The 21,351-nt window shown below is 51.8% G+C and overlaps 1 protein-coding gene and 1 non-coding gene across 6 annotated transcripts; one reads left to right on the top strand and one right to left on the bottom strand.

Moving 5' to 3' along the window:
- Positions 1–502: 502 nt before the first annotated feature.
- LOC116665119 lies at positions 503–664 on the top strand. Its single transcript, XR_004321691.1, has one exon. It is a non-coding gene; the product is annotated as a U1 spliceosomal RNA (small nuclear RNA).
- Positions 665–5,861: 5,197 nt separating this feature from the next.
- Positions 5,862–20,350, bottom strand: CLEC2L (C-type lectin domain family 2 member L). 5 transcript variants are annotated; one of them, XM_032483485.1, is made up of 7 exons: positions 19,829–20,342; positions 11,315–11,389; positions 8,851–9,017; positions 7,889–7,989; positions 6,650–6,703; positions 6,407–6,519; positions 5,917–6,034 (listed from the first exon to the last, which is right to left on the bottom strand). In XM_032483485.1, the coding sequence occupies exons 1-6, from the start codon at positions 20,016–20,018 to the stop codon at positions 6,408–6,410; spliced, it is 699 nt and encodes a 232-aa protein (XP_032339376.1). In that variant the 5' UTR covers positions 20,019–20,342; the 3' UTR covers positions 5,917–6,034; position 6,407. The 5 variants fall into 5 exon arrangements, with proteins under 5 accessions (XP_032339373.1, XP_032339378.1, XP_032339376.1 ...); XM_032483483.1 differs by having other exon boundaries at positions 5,964–6,092; positions 19,829–20,341; XM_032483482.1 differs by lacking the exons at positions 6,650–6,703; positions 7,889–7,989 and having other exon boundaries at positions 5,862–6,092; positions 19,829–20,350.
- Between the last annotated feature and the right edge of the window lie 1,001 nt (positions 20,351–21,351).

Below are 21,351 nucleotides of genomic sequence, written 5' to 3'. Positions count from 1 at the left end.
AGAAGATATTTCTCACCTTCCACGATTGTCCTGCCCAGTGGACTGTGGACAGAATGTGTGCCACCTCCAGGTTTGGCCCCTGTCTAGCCTAGAGTAAGATGTACTGTGATCACAACAAACCCCAGATCACAGAGGCTTTGTCCCTCACAGTCCTCTATGGATTCAGACGCTCCCCAGGAAACCTGTCCCTCACATACTGACTTAGCATTCCAGGATGCTTTAGTCTTATGAAATCTCCAAATTGAAAAATCATGATTAGCGGGGAGGGAGAATATGGAGAAGTGTGCACTGGTTCTTAAATCTTTCCACCTGGAAATGACACATGTCCCTTTTCCTTGAAAAACTCTGGTGTCACCAGGTACCTACCTTCAAAGACACCAGGAAGTACAATCCTTCCACATACCTAGAAGGATAGTAAAAATTCTTGGTGCATGGCAGCCACATCTACCGCATCTCCTAAAACCCATCCTGTGTGAACCTCTGCATTCAGAAGCTCTAGATGACACTCAGCGGGCAGGGGAGATACCATGATCATGAAGGCGGTTTCCCAGGACGAGGCTTATCCATTGCACTCTGGATGTGCTGACTCCTGTGATTTCCCCAAATGTGGGGAACTCGACTGCATAATTTGTGGTAGTATGGGGCTGCATTCATGCTCTCTGCTGATTAAATTAAAAAAAAAAAAAAAAAAAAGCCCTGGATGGAGCAAGGCTTCTCCCTGTCACTGATCTGCATTAGTCTGTGATGTGAGTCAGAAAGAGATCTTTGGTAAGCCTGTGAAATGTGTGTATTATAGAAGCTAGCATACTTCAACCTACTCAACTCACATCAAAGTTAAACAAGACAATGGTAATAGTTTTTAATTAAGCACTTACTATGGGTCGGGCACTTTTTTTTAAATTGAAATATAGTCTGTTTACAATGTTGTGTTAATTGCTGGTGTACAGCATAGTGATTCAGTTATACATATATATATATTCCTTTTCATGTTCTTTTTCATCATAGGCTATTACAAACTATTGAATATAGTTCCCTGTGCTATACAGTGGGATCTTGTTGTTTATCAGTTTTATATATAGTAGTTAGTATCTGCAAATCCCAAACTCCCAGTTTATCCCTCCACTGCCCCTCTTTACTGCCTAGTAACCATAAGTTTGTTTTCTGTTTGTAAGTCTGTTTCTGTTTTATAAATAAGCTTATTTGTGCCATTTTTAAAAAGATTACACATACAAATGATATATCATATTTTTCTTTCTTTTTCTGGCTTACTTCACTTAGTGTGATGATCTCCATGTCCATCCATGTTGCTGCAAGTGGCATTATTTCATTCTTTTTTATGACTGAGTAGTATTCCATTGTGTAAATGTACCACAACTTCTTCTTTATCCAATCATTTGCCATTAGACATTTCGGTTGTTTCCATGTCTTGGCTATTGTAAGTAGTGCTGCTATAAATATTGGGGTGCACGTGTCTTTTTGAATTAGAGTTCCCGCAGGATGTATGCCCAGGAATAGGATTGCTGGTGACTCTATTTTTAGTTTTTTGTGGAATCTCCATACTGTTTTCCATAGTGGCTACACGAAACTACATTCCCATCAGCAGTATAGGAGGGTTTTCTTTTCTCCACACCCTCTCCAACATTTATTGCTTGTGGACTTTTTAATGATGGCCATTCTGACCAGTGTGAAGTGGTACCTCATTGTCATTTTAATTTGCATTTCTCTGGTAGTTAGCGATATTGAGCATTTCTTCATGTGCCTATTGTGGACTAGGCACTTTGTGTGTGAAATTGTTTAGCCCAATGCCTGACTCTAATAAGCTCTGAATTAATGTTCATTATTATTATCATTCCAGTTTTGTCTTAGATGTGTATGCCTTGCTCACATGGACTCTGTGCTCTAGACTACCGGACCCTAATGGCCATTGCAAGGCGGTTGAGCATCTTATCTTTTTCTCTAAAACATCTGCAAGTTGTCATACTTTGTGGGCAGCTGGACTGGCAGTGCAGATTTCCAAGATCAGAGACAGCATGGCGTTGAGGAAGGAGCCCTTGAACTAGAAGTCAAGATCAGTTTAGTTCAATATACATTTATTGAGCACCTTCAGTATGTACCAGGCGCTAGAGAAACAAAGGAGCGTTGAGAGTGGATCCCTGCCCTCTAGGGGCTTACACTTCTGTATGGATGGTGGACAAGTAAACAAATAAACAAAGCATGACATGTGCAGTAATGACTATGAACAAGGAATAGGGGAGCCACAAGACCTGAGTTCTGGCTCTGCCACTGGATGTGTGACCTTGGACTCGTTATTCAATCTCTCTGGGCTCATGGACAGTGAGAATGGGGTAATTTCTAATCCCTCAAATTCTAGCATCTACAATGCTCAAAACCCTGTGAGGTAGGCAGGGCAGGCATGAGTTCTGCTTCATGGAGGTGAAGCCTGGGGTGAGAGAGGTTTCACACAGCAGCCTGAGCTACAGAACTGCTCATTGGTAGAAGAGCCAGCTTCAGACTAGACTTGGGCAGGTCTTCGGAGGCAGGCCTACGGAGTGTCCACTTCAGGCTGAGAGGTGGTATCTCTGATGGGCGGGGCAGGCTTTCTGGATGCCCCCTGTTTGAATGCCATACTTGCTCCCAGTTTGGAGCTCTTTACCAACCTCCACCTCCACCCGCTCCTGGTGTAAGCCCTCAGCAGACAGTGGGCATCTCTGAAAACCAGGTCGTCTTTCACAGACAGCACAGTGACATTCACATCGTTATCCTGGTGTCTCCGCACAGGACCGTTCCTTAGCCAATCCCAGACATGATGGAAACCCTCCCTGGGCCTGGCTTCCCCTCACAGCTGGGCTCTGTGTATGATGCAAAGGATGTTTTGCAGACTGAGGCCGCTCTCCCTCAGGCCCCTGTGCTCTGGGCCACACCCACTCAGCCCTCGCAGTATGGGCATGCTTAGCGAATGTGAGTGAGCTCACTTAATTGAAGCAAAACAAATTAAAGAGTTCATCTTTATTGTGCCCCTAAAATCACACCATGCCCACCAAAGCCAAAAAGACAAGGGCCAACCACTGCTGTCTCCCACCATGGCAAAGAGTTAAGAGATGACACTTGGGGGCAATCTTACTGTCATATACAACGGTTTTTTAGCACATGCCATGTGTGCTACAGAGAGGCTGACAACACACATTCCCTGCTATCCAGGGGCTTGTAATTGGATGACAAGAGCAATCAGATGATATGAAAGGATGAGTCACAGATGAAAAGTTTCAACAGACTGGGCCGTGTGAGAGACTCAGTCTTAAGTGCTGGAGGTGTTGGGGAGAGGGAGCGGTCACTGAGGGCTGCCACTGTCCTGGAAGGAGTCCCAGGGAGCCTCGAGCTGGGCCTTGAAGGGAGAGGACAGAAGTCAGTGTCTGCGTTACCCACTCTCTGGGAAATTCACATGAAAACCATATGAAGAAGGTAAACGTGCCCAGAAAAGTAAGTCGCCTGTGGGCACCCCAGTCCTTTCCCAAGGTGACTCCTTCCCTGCCAGGGACACACACAGACACCCTCCCCACCTCCCTCCTCAGAGCTGGCCTCAGTGCCTGGCTGGGCAGGGGGCGTGCCTGCCACACAAGTGGCTTCCATGGGCCCTGTGGGGATGAGCCTGGGTTCAGATCTTGCCTCCACGACCTCCTGGGTACGTGATGTGGAGCCAGACCCTCGACCTCCTGGAGCCTGTTTCCTCAACCCTAAGAATGGACCCGTGCTGCCGACCTTGCGGGGTTATGGGAGGATTAGCACACTAGAGAACCCACCAGCACACGAACAAACATTGCCACCCGGGGGGCCTCCTTAGAAAATCCTCCCTGTCCCTCCGTCTTCACAAGGGACGTCTGCCGGTGGCCTGGGGTGCTCTCTCCCGCCTTCTACCCACTCCTTGCCCGCTCCAAGGGCCACACCGAGGACAGGGCTGCGGTGTGGGTTCAAATCAACCCAGGGAGCTGCCTCCCGGGCTCCGAACTAAGCACTCTGAACTCCAGGAGAGTCGCCTCAGAAAAGAAAAATCTCCCAAAGAGGCTGAGGAGTGGGGCCGGCCGAGGGGTAGGGGGTCCCTTGGACCCACCTCCCCAACCCCGCCGGCGGCTCAGGAACCAGCAGGAAGCCCCGTCTCAGTGCTGCCGCGTGTGGCCGCCGGGAGCAACTGCACCGAGCGCCACGGCTCCGCCCGCCCACCCTGGCTCCGCCCAAGTGCGAGTGTGCGGGTGCCTGGCTGCTTTATGAACTTTGGTAGAATTTTCAAAGTTTCTGAAGTTTGGAGTGCCAGTGCTTTGTTTTGTTTGGATCTTGTGTTTCCTTCCTCAGTAGGAACCAGATTAAAAAAAAAAAAAAAAAACTCTTAAAACGTTGGTGACCCAGGGTCAGAATTCCTTTAGCTTTGCAGAACCGATTGAGAATTGTCACGCGGTTCCAGGGCAAACCCAGGTTAGGAGAGCTTATCCGCCAGTGTGCTTTGAGATCCTCAGACAGCAGCCTGTGGAAACTCGAATAAGAAGATTCCAACGGCACGTGTTCCCGGCCCCAGCCCGCCCCGTGATGCCCTTCCTCCTACCTGAACCCCCAGGGCAGGGTGAGGCCACAGCATGGGGGCCCTCGGCCAGCTACTCCTCCTCACGGCCTGGGGACCCTGCCGAGGCACACTTCTGTCACCTGTGGCAGCACTACCTGTCTCGGGGCATTTCTGGGAGATTTAATGAGGTGCCACGGGTAAGCAGTAAGCTAAGGCTTTTGAGACTCCTCATCTTTGAGGGGAAGATGCTGGTGAGAACCACAGGCCTGTATGTGACTGAGAACAGGTGTGGGTGAGAGACTCCCGCCCTCCCCACCCTCACCCAACCCAAGTAGCAGCAGCTGACCACTTGCTCAATCCCCACCCCTCAACACACTTCTGCACAGGGGCTGGAAGGCAGTGGGCTTCTGCCACCCCCCCACAAACCACCACCACCACCACCACCACACTGAGTCCCCCTTAACTTCTTAACTGCACACCCAGCTTCCCTGCTAGCTTCCCCATAAAGACAAAATATGAAACCACAAAATACCCATGTTTTACTAAGAATCTGCAAAGCATGCAGAAAGGTCAACAAAACTATGTTGTCAGTTTTGTCTGAAAACTGACAGTAAAGGGACAGGGCAGAGCAAAGCAGGACCTGCTTTCCCTCTGAGCTATTTCCTGAAAATAGGCCAGGACCCAAATTCACACACGAGGCTCCCGGCCAGGCTACCCGTATCTCAATGGGCCGGGGGCTTGCTCTGGGGCTCCACGCCTGTGTGCCGGGGAGGGTGGCACTTGCGGTCCCCACTTGCTCCCCAGGCAGACCGAGGGGGACAGGAAGGGGCCCTAGGACCTGCACAGACTCTTAGCTGACCCATCATCTTTTCTGCAGCTCATCTGCCTGCTTTCTTCACCCCATCCTCCCCTAAGTTAGAGTAAGCATCCCTCGCCTGTGTTCCAGAACATTCGCATGCTTTCCGAGCTGTTTCCTCTGCTCCCTGTGTGCTCCTTGGGGAATAAAGCTGTTGATCCCCATGCCTGGTGTGGTGTCTGGCACGTGGTAGGTGTGAATAAATGTTTGTCATATTGAGCTGAATAGCAATGAAGGAGCCAGATGGAGCGCACCCCTCAGACATCTAACTCAGTGGCCCAGCAACATTCGATGGTGCCCTGAGGCCACAGAACGTGGTTTTGGCCTTGTTTACTACACACCCTGCCTGCCACACGCCTCCACAGCTGGGTATCCACTGTGGCCCCACTGGGACGGGTCCCACTGCCCCTCCCCCAAGCCATGACCCTGGAACAAATGGCAGCCGACTTCTCTGGACACCTGTCACTTCTTTATTCCATCAGTGACCAACCAGCACAGCCGCACCACCACCAGGGGCCAGCCTGAGCCCCCGGGTGAGGCAAGGAGGTAGCCGCAGGGCTCAGGGGAGAGGAGGCTTCTCTGCCTGCCTCCCAGCATCCAGGAGACAAATGACTGGGGAGGGGTCGCATCTGTGCGGAGGATAGCACGGTCTGTGTCAGTCCCCACCCTTCCTCAAAGCACCACGGCCTGGTGAGGAAGGAATGTTCCACTGTGGGGCCGGGGAGGGACATGTTGAGGTGACTGAGGGTGGACTCTGAGAGGGGACGTGTGCACACATAAGTGTCTGGGGGACAGGTGCCTACTGTGCTACTGAGCATGTGGGACTTCACTGCTGAGCCACAGGACCTGCCTGGGGCCAAGGAGACTGGGAACCAGGGCCCCAGGGCCTGGGAGAGGGCTCGCTGGCAGAGGTCACCCTCCTCATGGCTTCGCCTTGGAGAGGAGCCTGGGGCTGGCAGGTCTCGGAGCCTGGCTAGAGGGCTACCTCTGGCCTGACCCACCTCACGTGTAGGCCATCTTGCTGCACACCCAGGGTCGGGTCATCAGACACTCCGTCGACACCAACCTGGTGGGCTCCACGAAGACACACTCCCCCGGGCCCGCAATGGGGAATCTGTGGCAGGAGAGAAGAGAACAGGCACTCGTGACCTGGCAGACACAGCCCGTCACTGGGCAGCCCCAGGGGCCCTAGAACTTGTCCCTCCCCCTGGAGCTGCCTTCCAGGACAGTCGGCCCCTACAGACCTTTCTAGTGTGCCATCCTGTTGTCTCCTTCCTCTGTGTATCACTCCAGCCACCCTGGTGATGCACAGGGACATTCCTGGACGCAGTCTGCCCACCCCCATCATGCTTCCACATCCCACCAGGCTCAGCCCTAGGAGCCTGGGCCCTGTCCTGGACCACCCTCCACTCAGTTCCCTCCCCTCCCCCTCCCTACAGCGCCCTGCCTGCGCCTTCTGTGTCTAGCACAGGAGGAGCTTAGCAGAGATGAGCTGAGTGAAAGTATCCCACAGGTGAGGGGCGGACTTGGCTAACCCCGATGTTTAGCTCCTGGGCTGTGTTGCCCAGGAATCCACTGACATCATTCGTGGACCTGGGTTTGTATGTTGGGGGAGGGAGGTTCTCCCTGCCTAAAATCATCCCTTTGGACTGTCAAGATTTCTTCCTAATCTCAGCTGATCACCTTGACCTGAGTCCCCTGCCTAGTCAGGAGCTGGGCATCAGAGGACTTCAAGAGGCCAGGACCACCTTGGTGTCAGGAAGTGTGGCCCCAAGGCTATGTGTGTCCCTAAGCCTAAACCACACCCCCACACATACCAATACCACCCCCACTGCCATACCTCCACCCCCACCCCCATGACTGCATGCCATCACCCCACAAACCAGTCCCCGGCATCGCACACACGCTCACTTCCACACCACTTGTGCCACACAAATAATATCACCACCGCACATGCCACCAACGCCCTCAAGAGGGGTTTTCTCTAAAGAGAATGCTCCTAGTGCCCAGGGTCCAGATCCCATTTCCCCCAGAGTCACAATGTTTAGGTGGCACATGGCTGGCCAGAACAGAGGCCCCCTCTCCCACCCTCCCTTGCAGCCAGCTGTGGCCGTGTGGCTAAGTTCTGGCCAACACAGAGGGATGTCCAGCACATCCTTCCCTTTCTCTGAGCCACCCTGAGCTGTGCAGACAGGCTGCTGCACGGACTGGGGAGTCACAAGATGAAAAGAGCCCAGGCCCTTGCCAGCAGCTGGAAGCCCTGATGACTACATGGAGCAAAGCCACCAATCCAGGCTGGACTTGATGGAGGAGAGAGAGTAGTCAAGCCATTGTCGTGAGTGGGTCTCTGTCACACAGCCCTGAACCTGGCGGGGAGAAGCTCTAGCTGGCACCAAACCAAGCTCTCCCTCGGGAGCTGTGTCTGGGAGGCCGCGCCTTCCCCAGTCTATGCTCAGTGGCCAGAAGACGAAGCCTCAGCTCACGTGTCCGGGTCAAACGGGTCCCCATTGACCCAGTGGAACTCATCCCCAACTCTGCGCAGACCAATCCAGGGCTCCCTCCGTGTGAACTTGAACATGAACTCCTGCACCAGGGAAGGAGAGAAACCTTAGAGTCAGTGCAGTCTCCTGACTGTTCACCCAGCCCCAGACGAACTTCTGCTTGGAAGACTCGCTCCCAAGATGGGTGGACACCAAGAGGGCGATGCCTCACTGCATCCCAGCAGTGAGGAGCTGGGTTCCAGCTGCCCTGCTCTCAGACTCAGCTGCCTGCAATGGCCTCTAAGGGACCCGGGCTCGGGAGCGTGCCCACTGGGCCTGGAAGCCTGGAACAGGGTGTGTCCTCCCAGCTCAGCGGCCCGGCACGCCAGCATTCCTGACTTTCAGGGATCTGGTACTGCCCGCTTAATAGTTTATCTGGGACATATGTCAGCACTCAGGCTGGTGGTCCTACCCACTTACTCCTGGGCCTTTCTCTGCAGAAGAGGGTATCACACCATGTATCAGAGACAGACAGCAGCGACTTTTAGATTATCGGCTATTTTGGATTGCATGAATTGTTGCCCTCCAAATCCAAAATGGCCAAGAGACCCATTAATTGTGTTTCTTTCACATTTCTAGTGATGCTACTGTTTAGGGTATTAGCTGAGTGATCAGGCCGATTTGGGCGAGTACAGGACGCCAGTGTGATTTCATTTCACAGGTGTATTCAGAATTTGCAATGCTCACACTTTACCACGCTGGGTCGAGTTCAGCAAACTAGCTTTGGATTGTAATAGATGGCCTTGACAATAGCAGTGGAAACAAGAGGCCCCTGTGGACCTGCTCAGTTCCTGTGGGGCCTGCCTGTGCACCCCACCCCAGGCTGTGTTCTGGAAACCTGTCATGGGGGACACCATGTCCCTGGGGCGTGGCTCTCCTGAAGGTCCCTGTACCCGCACACTCACCAGCTCCTTCTGGCTCTGGATCACAGCCAGCGCGGCCTCGTGGGTGTGGCAGTACTGCCTGCCCGTGTTCCAGTCTCTCGGTTCCTCAGAAAAGAAGTAGCATTTCCGTCCGTAGAGCAGCCAGTCCTCCGGGCAGGGCGCCTCACACTTGATGCAGCCCTTGGAAGCTGCAGGGAAGGCACTGGGCTCAGCATCGCCAGCACAGCGGCCCCCCCAAGACTCGCACTACTCCCTCCCCTCGACTTCCGCCAGCCACAGGCTCCGGGGAGCGCCTGTCACAGTTCCTGGCAGGGAAAAGGCTGGTGGCTAAATGAGTAAGAAGAGGAATTTGGGAGGCTGGCAGGGACACCATCACGAGGGGAAGTGACAGCAGGTGAGCCCATGGGTTAAGCTCTCCTCTCTCTCTCTGAACTCCTCGAGGCGTGGAACCCGAGAAATTCAGCTTGGGAAGGACCTGGAGGCCACGCAGCCTCCCTCCAGCCAGGGTGGGAACCATCTGCCGGCTCGATGGGCCCGCTCTCGTTGGTCACATCCTCATTAGCTAACGCCACTGAACTGCTGGAAAGTTCCTTTTCACTTTTGAGTTCCAACCTGCCTTCCTGTGGCTCAGACCTGTGGGTCCAGCATCTGCCTCTGGAGTGACCTGGATGGAGCAAACCTGGTCTGTCGGCCACGGCCTCCCTCAACCAGGACTGAACAGACTGCAGCTCTTCCATAATTCCTCGCAGGGCTTGCCCTCCAGATGCTTCTCCATCCTGCCTGGCCCCCTGAGCTGGGCCCACGTTACCACTACAACGCTGCCACTAGAACACGCTGGGCCATCAGCTGTGGCCGCCACCAGCTGTGGCTATCCCCAAGCTCCTCCCGGCTGCTGTGGGCTTCCCAGCCTGCAGATCCTCCAACGGGAAGAATCTATGGGTGTGGGCATACGTGCCCCTTTTTGGAAGGAAGCCCAGAGCTTCCATCAGATTCTCAAAGGGCCTCCTTGCCAAAAGGAATTCAGCCACAGTCTTCAACTGTTTCCCATAATCTCTTTGCAAGCCAGGTCCCTCCCGTCCAGAACATGTGTAAGTCAGGTTTAAATCCAAATGTAGAATCTTCTATTTATTTCTTCCACAGTCTTCATTCACATTGGCTCATCTGAGTTTTTAAAGATAAATTTTTTTTAGAATAAATTTTAATCTTGAGTTCTTTTCCATCTGTCATATTAAACATCCCTCTTTGGATTGTACCACCTACAAACCCCATATGCATATTTTTTTGTTTGTTTTCATACGAGGGATTGATTAAAATGGAGACTGGGACAGAGCCAAGAACAGGCCCATGGTACTCAAGCCCCCAAGGGACCTGCAGCCACACTGATGCCAGTTAATCAGTGGGGACTCTGGCGTCTCTGCTCACTGAGCTGCAGGCCCACCTGGGAGCACCCACCATGCTTTTCCATGAGGATCTCCGAAAAGACTGTCGAGCTTTACTGAAATCACCATATGCTATGTTCGCTTGCTGCCCTGTCCTCCCAACCTAGCAAGAGGACAAAGGAAACTGGTTTAATTTGTAATAATTAGTCTAGGTGAATCCAAACTTGCCCCTGTGGTCACCACATTCTTTTCTAAGCGCTTCCAACCCCCTGCTTAGCCTGCACGCCCTGCGGTACAAGTGAGGGTTTGGTGGGAATTGATCTTATCAGTGGGTTTTCCTCCCACTTTGAGGTTTTATGGTGCTTCTCAGAGATTAAAGACAGAAGCCCTGAAATCACTTTGCAAACTCCTCAGAACCCATGACACACTTTGACTTGAATTCATTACAAGGAGCCAAATTCTCTGGTCGTAGAGCCTCACCTGCCCCAGTAGCAGTTTCCTCCTTTTTCATTCTTCCTTCAACCATTTCAGTCCCATGTGCCACTCTGTGTCTCAGGCCTCTCCCCCTTGGAATGTCCTGTTCTCGCTACCTCCTGGTCTCCGGGAAACTATTCATTCTTCACACGTGTTCCCCCTTCTGGGAAGCCCCCAGGCAGTAGCACCTCTATCACTGGACAGGGGAGTTGATGTCATATTAAACTTTGAAAGAAATCCCCATCACTTAGCCCAGGGCCTATCACACAGCTGGACTCAAAAAATGTTTGTTGAATATGATCTTTAAGGCCCTTATCCCCCAAATCATTTCCGTCAAGAAGCGTTGCCTGCCTAACCCACGCCAGGTTTGTTCTAAGTTCTCGAAGCATTTTTGTAATCATACCTAACAGCTCCACTTCTGTTGCATGGCTTAGTAAAAGGGACAGGAATAGTGGATGTGTGACTATATTATTTTAGGCTAAAATCTCATCTAGAACCAACGCTATTTTGTATTTACTCTGTCCCCCACAGAACTGGTGGTACATCTGGAACCTTTCTTTACCTTGTTAGGCATGCTTTTGACAAGGTGTGGGGAAACTAAATTGCATACATGCTCTGACATCCATGCTCACCCAAGATGCTCATCACCACCAGGATGGCGAACAGAAGCACGGCGATGGCCCCCAGCAGGAGACGCGTGGTGGTGTCTGAGGAGAGAGAAAGGGACTGAGTACCCATCTACTCACCCTGCCGCCAGCCCCAGGTCCTCATAGCGAGGAACTCAGGACTGGGCCCCACACTCTGTGTTTTAACAAGCCGTCCAGGCGGTTCTGGTGCTGAGGTCTAAGTTGGGTCGCCGTTCTAGAGCACGGGTCTGATTCTGCGATTCCCCTGCTTCAAAACCCTCCCTCCAGGGCTACACGCTTGAACTCCTTATTTGGCTGCTGGAGCTTTCCAACCTTGAATCTCCTGCTGCTTCTCTTTCCCATCCCTGGTTTCAGCCAGACAGCCTCCTTCAAGTGACCTGTCCACCCTCACAGCCCTGCAGCAGGGTCTTTGCTCCCAAAGTTCTCCTGCTGCACTGCTGCCCTACCCATCCACCCTTTCACGAACGCTTTCCTGACCCTCGCTTCTCCCTTTTACATTTGTATTTAGTTATCATTCTCATCTAAAATTTTAATTTAATAGTTAACAAAGGAGCCCTTTTAGACTTCAGATGTAGGGTCTTTGAAAGGTTTTTTTTAATTGTAGTAAGATATACATAACATAAAAATTGCCATTTTAACCACTTTAAGTCTACAATCAGTGGCATTACTTATATTCACAATGTTGTGCAACCATCCCCACTGTCTACTTGCAAAGCTTTTTCATTACCCCCAAAAGAAATTCTGTACCAATTAAGCATGAACTCCTCATTCCCTTCTCCCTCCAGACCCTGGTAACCTCTAATCTACTTTCTGTCTCTGTAATTTGCCTCTTTTAGGTACCTCATATAAGTGGAATCATACAATACCAGTCCTCTGTGTCTGACTTATTTCACTTTCCATTATGTTCTCAAGGTTCATCCATGTTGGAGCACATGGCAGAATTTCATCCCTTTTTATGGCTGAATAATATTCCATTGTATTTTTTTTAATATATATTTTGTTTATCCATCCATCTGTTTATGGACACTTGGGCTGTTTCCATTTTTAGGCTCTTGTGAATAATGTCGCTATGAATGTTGACAAACAAATTCCTGTTTTCGATTCTTTTGAGTATATACCTAGGAGTGGAATTGCTGGGCCATATGGTAATTCTATATTTAACTTTTTGAGGAGCCACCAAACTTTTCCACAGCTGCTGCACCATTTTGTATCCCGCCAGCAATGCCAACACACAAGTGTTCTGATTTCTCCGTTCAACACTTGTTAGCCTCCATTTTGTTGTTGTTGTTGTTGTTGTTGTTATAGCCATCCTAGTAGGTGAGAATTCCCTTTTTAAAACCAAAGTTACATATGTGCATGGATGAAAGCAGCACCTCCACAGCCCACGATAAGTACCAACACTCACCCACGATAAGTACCAACACTGTGAGGAAGTATCTAGAAACTTTTATAGCAATTCAGCATTGCTGTGACATCCAAGTGCAAGATACTCTTCCTAGTAATTCACCTGTGGTGTACTTCACAAGAGACTGGGGAAAAGAAACCTGGTCCTTTATCAACGATCTGAAAAGCGACAGATCTAAAGTCAAGAAATTCAACCCGACTTCATTAAACAAATCAAAACAAAACAAAGAACACTACCCCTTCCACAGAGGCAACCACTTTCAACTCTTTTAGCTAATTCTCTTGGTATTTGCCTCCAAAGCTCGAAATGCCATGTGTATGTCCATACTCCTTGACTTTTCTATTTAAGATGTTCTCTCTTGACTCCCCACAATAATGATGAAGATTTAATTCTCTGCATTATCATCCCACCCTGACCACTCACACACTTCCTGCCCTCTCACCATCATGGTTTGGGTCAGACTGATAATTTGGTGTTACCGTCCTATGGCAATACGGATGCTGCTCCCAGCACAGCCATGTAGATTATTACGATCTTTATTTCTCCACAACTTCCGGTTTCCCTGTAGTTGATTATGGTCTTCTTTTCCCTTTGCTTACACTTCTGTGTGCTCATCATTATGTCATCTCCAAAACTCCTTTCAGATGATGAGACAAAATCAGGATTCTCCTTCACCTCTGTCTCAGTCTGCACAGGCTGCTATGACAAAATACCATAGACTGGGTGGCTTGACCAACAGACACAGTTATTTCTCACAGTTTTGGAGGCTAGAAAGTCCACAATCAAGGTACCAGCAGATTCCCGTCTTGGTGAGGGTCCCCATTATGAGACTGGTGCCCTTAGAAGATGAAGAGACACCAGAGCAGACAGAGGAAGCTCTCTATCCACTATTCTTTGCTTTTATGTTCTATTTTCTGAAGATTTTTTTCCCAACCCTATCTTCCCACTCTCTCTACTGAATCTTTTATTTCTACAATTATTTTTAACTTCTGAGGTTTTTTGGTGTTTGATGCTGCTGTTCTCTGAATACTCCCACTTAAAGCATCCTGTTCTTATTTTACTGATGCAAATTTTTCTCTTCTTCCTCTGAGGGTATTACTGATAGTTTTTAGTTTAGTTTTCTTTTCTTTTTTTTTTTTTTTTTGGCAGGGGATGGGGGGAGAGGCAGACAGAAAGATTAGTCTGTATAGTTTCTCTTTCCTCCAAATTGCTTTTATTTTTTTTCCTGTTCATTTGTTTTGGTCTCTAGCTCCCATGTCAGACTTTCCTCAGATGTCTGGAGATCCTTGGTCATTAGTACATGATTAAGGCAAAAGGAACAAGAGGACATTGGCACCTCTGGGACCACAAGAGGGGCTTGTTAACTGTGGGGGTCATGGCAGAGTGATCTGGCTGGTCTGGTCTGGTCAAGGCTTTGTGTATGTTGACCTCCTGGGGTCTTTCCTCTTGGGTCAGAGTCCCTGGATATTGCTCTTCTGTTTCCCTCCTGGAGGGTGTAGGCTTGGCCGAGAGAAGAGGCTGGGAGCCCATCCTCCGCATTCAGTACATAAACGTTGCCTTAATTGCTTGCTAGCAAATGTGTTGGTGTCTGGACGCCCTCTCTCTCGAGGGGAGCAGACAGGGGAGAGGCTCACAGGATGGGAAGGGGATCTGGGGTGCTGAAGTCCTCCTAAATAAGTGTTCATCCAGCCCTCGCAATTTCAGCTCCCTCTTCACTCACAGCCATATGCTGACCAGTGCCCCATCTCTGTGCCGTGGGGGTGCTGTGTGTAACTCAGGCTCTCCTCTGCGTCCAGAACTTTCTCAAGCCAGTGGAGTCAGTGCAGTCATTGACCTCTAGCTCCCAATTTTGTTGTCAGTGTTTTCTCTCCCGTTCTTCTTGTCCTTGTGGCCTTTAAAAAAATCCCTTTACTGTTGTATCAGTGAGCTTCGGAAGGCTGCCTGTGGCAAGCACTATGAACCTTCCTTCCCCTTCGTCAAACACCTCTCAGTCCCCTTCTGTAACACTGGCACCGGAGCCTCTTGTGCACTGAGGATGAGAACATAGCGTCGTAACCATATCACCTGGTTCAGACCCCAGTGCTGCCACTTCCGACTGGCAAAGTTACTTATTTCATTTTCCTCATCTTGAAAATGAAGTCATAATCGTATCTGTCTCTTGGAAATTTATGAGAATTCAACATATAGTGCTTAGAACAGTGCCTGGCATGGTCAGCTCTACTTCAGCCTGTCAGCCGACAGGCTCCTTTAGGGTAAGGGCTGTGCTTTACTTACCTTAGGGTTCCGTATAACAGGGCGCAGTCACTGCCTTGCCTATTACAGAGCACCCACTGGTACTGAAAACACAAAGGGAATTTAGCTACACTGAATGACAGTGCCCTTGGCCATGTGGATATCCACCTGCTCCCCAGGAAAGGGGAATCTGGTCGTGCATCTCCAGCATCACCAGGACCAAGGACTCTTCACTTTTCTCACAGAGATAACTGCTCTGGACGCTGCCTTCTGGGCAGAGAGAGGACACATGACAGAGCCTGACTCATTGTTCACCATCTGCCCTCACAGAGGACAGCTGGGGGCCAGACAACCCAAAACAATGTTGTATTAGTTTCCAAGATTGATGTAACAAAGCACCAAAAACGAGGTGGCTTAAAACACCAGAAATGTATTGTCTCGCAGTTCTGGAGACCAGAAGTCCGCAGTCAAGCTGTCAGCAGGTCTGTGCTCCCTCTGAGACCTGTAGGGGACTCCTTTTCTGCTTTGTCCTCACTCCTCGTGGTGTGCTGGTGATCTGTGGAGTTCCTTGGCTTGCAACTACATCACCCCAGACACTGCCTTCATTGTCACATACTTATCCCTGTAACTGTCTTTTCATAAGGACACCAGTCATATTGGATGAGGACCCTTCCCTAATCCACTATGCTTCCATCTGAACTAATGACATCAGCAGTGACTGTATTTCCAAATAAGGTCATATTCTGAGGTCCCGGGGGGTTGGGACTTCAACATATCTCTTTGCAGGGATACAATTCAAGCCATAAGAGATGTCTAGCTCAGCGATCCTTCCTTCTATGCAACGGCCCTTATTGGATGGAGTTTGAGGGCGCAGTTTATTTATGTTTATAAATGTATATGCTTTAGCCTAATGTTAGAAGGAACAACTGAAAAAAAGAAATCTGTCTCCCAAGTCCAGCCAGCTCTCCCATCACCCTCACACCCACAGCCCAACAGAGACTCACAGCTGACGTCTCTAAGTCGCCAGGGCCAGAGCCTGGCAAGCATCCTCTGGACAGTTCAAAACTATCGAATGTAGAGTTTGGTAATTTTAAAATTTTTAACAGGCTTTGCTAAATGCGTGTGTGTGGTTTTGGTCAGGAAGTTGTGGGTTTATGCCCAATCAAGAAACTTTCAACATTAAAAATTCAGAATTGGTGAGCACTGGAAAATCTATATAGCCTGAGGTCTGCAGAATCACTCTGTCCCCTCTGCCGAACCCCCAGGCTGCTTTTCCTCACCTCACCCCCAATGCCAGAAATATACCCATCTAGAATCACCTCCAGTCTTTCCAGAACCCAGGCAGGAGCTTGGGTCACTTTTCCAGCATTCTCCCCCAAAGCCAGGGGTGGAAGGAAAGGTTAATACTCACAGGGAGAGGCTTGATCAGGAGAAATGTTTGGCTTTCTATTTATAAAGCTAACTGTTCGTTGAAGGAAAGTCTTAAAGACCTGGGCTCAAATCCCAGCTTTAGATTTAAAAACTTTTCCACGTCACTTAACCTGTGAAGAGGAAAAACTATCTGCTAGAGGTGGCAGGGCTGTCTGAGGCACGGGGGGAGGAGGGCTCGTGCGTCAGAAGCACAATGTGATGCTCTCCAATTAGCCTCCCCAAGTCCTTGGTCAGCTCAGGACAGAGTGAGAGCGCTCACGTCACAGGCCTGCGGTGAACCCGATGGGGTTCTACGTGTGAGAAACCAACGTGCGTCCTTGGGCAAGAGCACTTAGCCTCTGAGTCTCAGTTTCCTCGTGTGTAAAATAGATACGAAACAACAAGGTCCTACTGTCTAGCACAGGGAACTATATTCAATATTTTGTAACAACTTATAGTGAAAAAGACTATGAAAAGGAATATATATATATGTATAACTGAAACACTATGCTATACACCAGAAATTAACACAATGTTGTAAACCAACTATACTTCAATAAAAAGTAATAATAATAAAACAGATACAAAACTCACCAAGCCCCTGCAAGGGTAGACGTGAGGGTTAAAGGAGACAGTGTGCTAGTAAGTGCTTGATAAACATTCAGCATGTGGTAATAAAGGAGCACAGGCCCCCTGAGGGTTCAGGCTGGCCAAGTCAAAAAGTCTACCATTTCTCTCAAGTCAGGTGTTTGGCTAAGCAGGACCTGTAAAACCCCTTGGTCCCCAGACCTGGCAGACCCCTCATCTCATCACGGGTGTTTCTCGGGGTCTGTGGACTGGGCTTATTATGTGGTCTTCAGTTTGGGGTGCGGAGTGGACTCACAGTAGGCAGACCAGCAGTCAAAGGATTTCAACTGAGCAGTCAGGCACACATGTTTCCCTGGGCACTCCCACGGGGGATGCAGGGCTCTAGGGACTGGGGAAAGGGATCACCTGCACACAGCCCACCCCCGCACCTTTGTCTGTGTAACCCTGAGAGGCAGAAATCCTGATATAGCTTAGCAGGTGAGGAAACTGAGGCTCAGACAAGTTCAAAAACCTGCCAGTCCACTGGTGGTGGAAGGATCTTGTTCAGGCTTATCCGACCCCAGATTCTGTGCTCTTTGCAGCTCACCAGGCTACCTCAGCCCCTGTTCTATGATTTCTGCAAAAGCAGGGATGTTCCCAGTGCCTAGAGCTGCTCCAGGACAGTGGGCACTCCAGGAATGTTTGTGGAAGGAAAGGAAGAGTGAGAAAATGTGGGAGACCAGCATACAGCAGGACCCTGGAGAGCACCACCCCCTGGTCCAAAAGCTCCCTTCTCCCAAAAGGAGATGTGGCACCCAGGGAACACTCAGGAGACACTCAGTAGACCTGTGGAGCAGAGGCTCCTGGCAGGGACATAGAGTCCAGATTTTAAAACTCCTGTGGGAAAAGCCCACAGGCCCCAGATACTGAGCCCCTAAGGCATCAAGGGTGGGGCTGCTCCTGGTGGACTCTGGGAATGAGGGTAGGGGCCAGACATGCCCTGAGACACAGAGCCAGGCCCGGACTGGCGAGACAAGGCTGGGCCGCAGGTGGGTGCTAAGCTCAGAGCAGGCTAGTCTCGGCAGGGCCTGGAAGACCCAGTGTCCCAAGAGACCCCCCGGGCCATTTCCTGCCCAGTATTCGGCTTCTTCTTCAGCCTAGCTCTGCAGGTGGTCAGCCCAGTTATGACTGGGAGTAGGAAGCGGAATAGGCCAAGGTCGGGGTGGGGGGGAGTAAAACAGGAGCCAGCAAGCCAGAAGCCATTGCAAGAGGCCATACCACTCCTGAAGCACCCTAACTCAGGGGTTAGAGATAGGTTAGGGCAGACCCTGGAGAAATGCTGATGAATGAATGAATGAATGAATGAATGAAGAAACACAGGCAAGAGGAGTGAGCAACTTCAAGAAATAACGTGGGCAGGAGGGAAGCAGGCAGTCACAGGCAAGCGGAAGAATGAGCCCGGAGATGCAGGTGAAAGACAGGGGTTTGTCCACCTTTACTCAGCTCAGCTCTTCTCAGCCCAAAGCTCCTCTGCAACGGCTCTTCTACTCTGAGCTCCAACAGCTTCGCCTCCCTTGTCCCATATCACCATCCAGGTGTCCCACTTCCCCTCCAGCATCTGCACAGCCCCTCCTCGGGCCATCCACATCCCCTGAGCCACCAGCCTTGGGGCCAAATGCTGACATGACTGTCCCCACCTCTCCCTCCTCAGCAAGGCACCTGCCCTGGCTGGCATGGGTTACGTCCCTCCCCTGACCACTGCCCCACCTTCCTCACTGACCTGGCCTTGGTCTGACCCCTTTGGGACACCACTACTTTTCCAAGGGCAGACCCCACTGTCTCATTCTCTGCTTCAAATCTCTTAGCAGCTGCTTCAGACAAAGTCCAAACTCTTTGGCAAGGCCTGGGTGGCCATTCACCATCTGGGTCCTCCAGACTCACCTCTTCTCACCCCTCCCCCATCCTGGAGGTCACTTCACCACTTCTGGAGGTCACTTCCCCACAAGAGACAGGCTAGCTCTGGCCACTTGTTCCCTGAACATGTCACTCCTCAAGCCTGATGCAGCCTTCCTTCTCTTTCACACCTCCTAGGAGTTCACCTGCTCCAGGAAGCCCTCCTTTTCTGACATTCCTTCCCTGATGGTGGGGTGATCCAGGTTCTGGGCTTCCTTAGTTAATGCTGTCCAGGTCCTCAGCCTTTGGACTTGGGTATCAAAAGTAACAAGAAACCTCCAGAGGACCAGACCTTTCTCTTGATAACTCCAGCACCTTCTACACCACACACCACCAGTGGCCACATAAGTTTAATGAAAGAACTCATGAACTTAAAATCTATTTTCCACCTTGGTTACTGCTCCCTCAGCTAGCCAGGGGTCACTCCCTGAGCCCGTCTGACTAGAAGGGGTAGGTGGGACCCATTACTTGCCAGGAAGAACCTCCAGCAGATTCTCCCTCTCCTCACCACCGGGCGCCCAACCCCCCACTTCTCACAGGGCACCAGCCCCGCTGCCGGGGGACTACAGCTTTTGTCACTTTGCCCAAAGCATTTTCACTGCTACAGATTCAAGCCACTATCTCAATATGCCTATCAGGTGAGTGCCAGACAGTAACTATCCCCCTTCACTCAAGAGGAACCTGAGGCTCAGAGCATGAAACCTGCTCCCAAGGTCAAAGAGTGAGTTAGCTGCAGAGGTAGGGTCGAGGCTGTACAATAAGTGGTCCCTAGTTACATCTTCCCCACCACCCCGCAATGGGGCATCGGATTGCCATGACATCAGTCCTCCGGGTTCCAGAGTCGCACTCCCCGCCCTCCCCTCCGGGAGGCCAGCCAAGGTGACTCTGTCCCGCCTCCTGGTCCCAGGGATGGAGGGCCCCTCGGCGCTTACCCTCCAAGGCCGCCTTCCAGCTGGTGCTGCCCTCGTAGCCCGACCCCGATCGCCGCAGCAGCCCCTCGGGACCGCGGCCCTCCGCCTCAGCGGGCGAGCGCGGCCTGGGAGCGGCGGGGGCGGGCGCGGGGCGGGCGGCGGGGGGCGGCGGCGGCCGGGTCCGCGCGGGGGGCTCCCGGGCCGGCTCCATGCCGGGCGCTCCGCCGCGCCGCGCCCGCGCTCCTGTGCCGGGGTGCGGGGCCCAGCCCGATGCGCACTCGGCGCTCCGCGCGCCCTGCGGAGCCCCCAGGCCGGCCTCGGGTGGGCGAGGGCTGCGGCTCGCGCAGGCCGGGGCTGAGCCCGGCTCTCCGCGCCGGACCCGCTGCGCCCGGTGGCCGCCGCCGCCTGGGTCCTTGCGCGCCGCTCCTGCCCCGGCGGAGCTGCAGCCTCCGCGCAGAGCCGGGGTGCGGAGGAGGAGCGCCGGGAGGTGCGCGGGAGCCGGGGCAGGGCGGGGGCAGGAGGGAGGAGGCGCCGGGAGCGGGGATGGCCCCACAGCCCCGGCCCCGCCGGCTCCCCGCCCCCTCGGCAGGAAGCCAGATGCTGCGGAGTGGGGTGCCGGGATCCTGGAGCTGGGGGTGGGGGGGGGGGCGGGGACAGGCCGGGAGTTAGGACCTGTCTTCTAATCCACCTCCACCTGCCAGCCTCCTGCTTGTCCTTTGTTAAAATCGGAATAAAGTTCGTGCAGACCACGCAGTGGGGCTCATGGAAGATGCGGGGCTTTCCTCTGGGCTGTCCTAGAGCCATAGCAGAGGGGTGAGGGCTGTGATTTGGCATTGACTCTTAACAGAGGTGGAAACGACAGAAGTAGAGAGCACGTGAGAGCAAAGGACCGAGGCGACTCGTGGATTCAGTTAACGTTGATTGAGCATCTAATAAGTGCCAGGAGCTTTTACATACATTAACTGACAACATCCCCAGTTCAGGTCGAGAGTCGGAATGAGAGAGGTCAAAGGCACTGCTGAAGGCGGCACCAGGCAAGCGCCTGGTGGCCGCTCTTCTGGCTTCCAGGCCAGGGCTCCCTCGACGGTCTTCACTCCCGGGCAGGTTCGCTGTCTGACCCACGGTCACCTCAGGCTCCACGCCCAGGCCTGCATCTTCCTTCTTCAGTCCCAATCCCACCCACGTCTGTTTCCTATTTCAGTCTATGATTCCTCATCCTCAACCTTCCTGCTCTCTTCCCCAACCAAATCCAGTCAGGTACCAACTCCCGTGATTTCTCACTTTCCAAGTCTCAGTGTGCCCATTCCTCTCCCTTCCTACAGCCATGCGCCAAGTACAAGTCAATTTCCTCTCTTGAGGGACCACAGCCCCAGCCTGTTAATGGTCTCCCTCAACTCTTGCTCCCTCCAATCCAGCCTGTCCCAGCACCAGAGGGATCTTCTGAAAATCCAAACCTCACCAGTCCTTTAGGGCCCCCTCTACCCATGGGTCAGGTCCAACTTTTTACAAGGCTACAAGGTCCCTCATGGTCTCAGCCCTGCTCA

The sequence above is a fragment of the Camelus ferus genome, chromosome 7, assembly GCF_009834535.1.
Source record: "Camelus ferus isolate YT-003-E chromosome 7, BCGSAC_Cfer_1.0, whole genome shotgun sequence".
Classification (NCBI taxonomy): Eukaryota; Metazoa; Chordata; class Mammalia; order Artiodactyla; family Camelidae; genus Camelus; species Camelus ferus.
Note: the sequence above shows the minus strand (reverse complement) of the source record. Positions and strands in the feature narration are given on the sequence as shown.